This window comes from Tenrec ecaudatus, chromosome 10 (genome assembly GCF_050624435.1).
Source record: "Tenrec ecaudatus isolate mTenEca1 chromosome 10, mTenEca1.hap1, whole genome shotgun sequence".
Lineage (NCBI taxonomy): Eukaryota > Metazoa > Chordata > Mammalia > Afrosoricida > Tenrecidae > Tenrec > Tenrec ecaudatus.
The window spans coordinates 157,935,228-157,939,491 of NC_134539.1; the positions used below are offsets into that span (position 1 = coordinate 157,935,228).

Genomic DNA, 4,264 nt, shown 5'->3' on the forward strand with positions numbered 1-4,264 from the left:
AGCAGTTCTGTTCTCCCCACGTTGCGGTGTTGAGACAGGAGCAGGTCCTGCAGACAGAAGCTAAGTGTGACACCAGGTCCAGAACCCTAACTGGTCCAGGCTGTTCCCTGCTGCAACCTGACCATCAACTCAACCCCAAGGTGCTCAGAATCCCTGGATGGGGGTTCATGGCAGCCCCAGCTTGACGCTCTAGGTGGGTCTGCCTACCTCAAACACACAATGTCCTGGCTGTGGGCCCCACCTGGTCATGGCCCAGCCTCAGGGAGCTCTTGTTCGCCACAGGGGCTTCCTGCCTCCTCACAGAGACAGCTCCTCCTGCCCCCGCCGCCCTGGCACTGGTACATTCTGGTGGCTCCTTTGTCACCTTCAAGCAGCCCTGCTCCACTCACAAAGCGCCTCAGGCTAGTAGGACAGCTGCTTTATTTCAGTAAGATGAGCCTCTACCATGCTGGATGGGCTTGGTGGGGAGGCAGGCGAGAGGTGGGGAGGGTCTTGGCTCTCTCTGATTGCCACCCCTTGTCTGACCACGTTGCCCCAGATTCCTAGCTGGGACTTGCTGCTGAGGCTGGTCCTGGGGACTGTCCCCACTGTCCAGAGACAGGATGGGCTGGTGTTGTCTTCGGTACACGGCCCCTGATGAGCAAGGCCAGGGGATCTCCAAAGTCAGTGGCCGGTCCAGGGGTTGAGGGCAGGGTCTCCGGGAGTGGGCAGGGGCTGGGGCGGGCTTAACAATGGGCAGGGACCGCAGAGGGAGGTCAGAGCTGGGCTGCTCTGCTCAGGGTCTCCTCTGCCTGTGGGGGTGGGGCGGGGCAAGGCTGGGGGCGGGGCAGGGGTGGGGCTAGATCATGCTATATTGTGGCAGCTGGTGCAGCTCCAGGTGGTTGCAGCCGTCCTCAGACAGGTGAGTGCGCTTCTGGGGGGGGTTAGATGATGCCATACTGTGCCAGCTCGTGCAGCTCCAGGTGGTTGAAGGCCTCCCACGGGCAGATGACGGTGATGTCTGCGGGCAGGGCCGGTCATGGGGAGGAGCCCACCACTGAGAGTGCCCCCATCTACACCCATGATTTCCCGGAGGTGAGAGGTAGATCCCGGGATCTACCGGGATGTAGATCCGCAGGTGTCAGTGGGGGCTCCCTGCTGCTGTAGGGCACCCAGGGCTCCCTATTTTAGCCCTACTCCTGGCTCTGAGTGGGCCATGGGATGCGGGGGGCCGCCCTCTGCATGGGGTATAGAAACTTGCTGTTGTGGAGAGGTAAAGGGTGCCTGGGGGCACTGCTCCCCAAATGAACCTCAGGGCAGGCTGGGGGCACTGGGTCTGGGGGGCTGCGGTGAGGGGACACCATGGGCCTGGTGGGGGTAAGGCACAATGGGGGAGGGGAGAGTCCATCCTACCTGTTCCCAGGCCTTCCATGCCAGGAATGTCATCCCCAAACCTGAAAGGACACAGGGCCAGTGACCCCAGGCCACCGCCCCCAAAGGGGCAAGAACCCCTCACACAGTGGACCCCTGTTGAGTAGTTGTGCTCCTTACTCAGCCCCACTGGCCACCTGGGGCCTGAGCTGGGCAGGGGATGCAAGTTCCCAGCAGGGCGTACAACCAGCCTGGACCAGAATGAGCCACTGGAAACCTGCCCAGATGTTCCAGGTGCCCCCCCCCAGAGGACCCAGAAGATGATGGGGCCAGAGCAAGGGGCCGGGTGGAGGAGGGACATGGGGTGCACTGTGAGTGTGCCTGAGGGGTATCTTTGCCCTTGGGGGTGTATGTGCACACGTGTGTGTCTTCTGAACCCACTCAGCAGTGGCACCTAGAGTTGGAGACGAGAGCCCCCCTGAGCCCCTCCGGTGCCCCCATCCTAGGAAGTGGGGTTCACTGAGCCAGGCCCTGTCCAGGTCTTCCCACACCCTCCCCCATGCCAGTTGCAGCAGGGGGCCAGCCCAGCCTTCATTGGCCACCTGGAGTGACCCCCACAGCCTACCCCATTGACCCCCAGCCCTGCTTACCCTTGGATGCCTTTCTTGGGGGGTTTGCTCTTGAACTGCCTGGTCTGCCGCTGCTTGAACTTGGGGGGCCCTTTCCTGGGGGTAACAGGTCCCCCAGTCACTCTGGTGGCTGGCCGGAACTCAGTCTTGGGGGGCTCCAAGTTCATGGCGAGGTGGACAGTGGTGGTGCTGGTTTCCACGGTCCCTCGGGCAGCAGCTGGAGGCAGACCAGGCAGAGGGCCTGTCAACCCTCCCTCTGGCTCCTCCCCTGCGCAGTGAAGGGACGCAGCGGCATGGTACAGGACGGACTGCCTTGAACTTGCCATCCCCTCCATCTTCCTAGGAAGTCCCCAACCCCAAGTTGGGGCACCCTTGCCCCTGCTTTCAACCCCCCCAACCCATCTCATCCCCGATTCTCCCTACCTTGCCTTAAAGGGAGGGCCTCTCCACACCACCTGCAGAAGCCCCCCATCTAGGCCCCCTTGTAAGGGGGGGGGTCCCTGAGGAAGAGCCTGGCCCCTGCTCCAAGCCTCTGGGCGTCCCCCTGGGCAAAATCTGGGGCAGAGGTTTGCAGGGCCCGACAGCCTCATCTCCCTCCTGGCCCCCACCCCCACCCCCCAGCTTGTCCTGTGAGTAGTCCCTCCTCCCAGAGACCTTCCCAGACCCCCACACTGCTTTCTCTGAAGTCCTGATTTCTCAAGGTACCTGGTCTACCAGTGCCTGGCAACCTGGCGGCGCTCATGTTCTAGCCACAGGCACCCAGGTTGGGATGACTTGATTGCAGTGGGCTAGGATTTGGGGGCTTAGCCTTTGTGGCAGGTACTTATCTACAGACTGTTAGGTAGCGGAACAGGGACCAGGGTGCCCACCAGGCATGTACCAATTCAGGCCCTGAGGTTAGGGAGGGGGGCGGCACGGTACATCTAGGTGGGCAGTACACCTGGAATGACCCAATCTAGGCCAGGTGGGCTTAATTCAGCCAATGGGGCCAACCAGTGCTGTGCACCATGCTTCCCAGCCCAAAGACCCAAAAAGGGTGGAACCAGGACACACCACCCCTTTGTTTCCCCGCTCCTCGCTCTCCTTCCTCTCTCTCTCTCTCTCACTGGCCTCAGGTCACCACGTGTTTAAGGGTGCAGTCCCGTGTTGTTCGGTTAACTGTAAAATGTGATAAAATGTGAAACTTCTGTCTTTTATAAAAACTCTCTTGGATCACAAACTAGTCTTTGGCATGAATTTCTTTCTCGTGTGAAGCCAAAAATTTAGGTAATTTCCACCTGAGGAATCTAACGGGGCCAGGATGACACCTGTAGTGTCAGGTGGCACCCCTGCCTCCAACCGCGCACTCGCGTGTGTGCGTGCTTGTGCGCAGAGTGTGAGTGCAGGGCAGTGCCTGCAGGGGGCGGTCTCTGCCTCCTAGTAGTGGGTACTCCTCACCCAATCCCATTCACACACAGGTGGGACATGCTGAGCTCTGGGTGTTCACGCTGCTCCAGCTGTGCCCCACCCCCTCCCCCTACTCAGGCACCACCCGCTGGGCTCCGGCCAGTCTGTTCTGCTGAGCAAGCAAGTCCTTCCACAGCTCACAAGGTGCCCCTCCTCGCCTCTGTGGTCCAAAGCCCCAGTGACCTCGGCTGCTCAGTGTCCTCTAAGCCTATTAGGACCAGAAGGAGGCACCCCGTGCCCCAGGGGACCACAAGACCCCCACTGGCTGCAGGAGGTCGGAAAATCCTGCCCCTCCATACAATTTAAAAACTAGTTGAGCGTCATAAATATATTTCTACAAACAAATGAAATCGCCACTAGCTGAATAATATCCTTAATTTTTTTGTTTCTGTTTCACTACTGAGCCACAGGCATGTACTGAAAGAACCGCATCCGGCTCCAGAGCCACAGTGGGCCGCCCTGGCCCTTCTAGACCATGCACTGGTACAAACAGCCCGAGCCCACTGTCCCAGGACCAACTCTGGTCTCCATTCCGCCTCTGCAGCATTCTCTTGGGCTGGGGTGTGGATGGGCTGCCCGTTTTGAGGTGGAAGGCTGGGGGCGGGGGTGTTGGCATCTGGGCTTGGGGTGACCCTTCCAAAATGCCTTCCCTTCAAAACTCAGCTTCCGTCACTGGGACCAGGACCAGCTGGAAGGAGTGAGGCTCAGGGGCCTGTACACTCAGGGTCCCAGGCAGATGGCTCCTCAGACTCCCTCGCCCCACATGGGCAAAGCCTGCCCAGCAATGAGCCAGCTCTGAGACCACAAGCCAGTGGGATGGCTCTGGTCCTGACAGAGCC

The 4,264-nt window shown here is 60.2% G+C and overlaps 1 protein-coding gene across 1 annotated transcript; it reads right to left on the bottom strand.

Annotated features, from left to right (window-relative positions):
- Positions 1-923: 923 nt before the first annotated feature.
- Positions 924-2,146, bottom strand: PDE6G (phosphodiesterase 6G). The gene is made up of 3 exons (XM_075559471.1): positions 2,001-2,146; positions 1,393-1,433; positions 924-1,000 (listed from the first exon to the last, which is right to left on the bottom strand). Exons 1-3 carry the CDS (start codon positions 2,144-2,146, stop codon positions 924-926), a joined length of 264 nt encoding a protein of 87 aa, XP_075415586.1.
- Between the last annotated feature and the right edge of the window lie 2,118 nt (positions 2,147-4,264).

Coding starts and splice junctions, on each gene's coding strand:
- PDE6G (XM_075559471.1), bottom strand. CDS start 2,146: ATGAACTTGGAGCCCCCCAAGACTGAGTTCCGGCCAGCCACCAGAGTG. Junction 1,434..2,000: donor CCCAAGAAAGGCATCCAAGG/GTAAGCAGGGCT, acceptor GTGTCCTTTCAG/GTTTGGGGATGACATTCCTG. Junction 1,001..1,392: donor CATGGAAGGCCTGGGAACAG/GTAGGATGGACT, acceptor CCCTGCCCGCAG/ACATCACCGTCATCTGCCCG.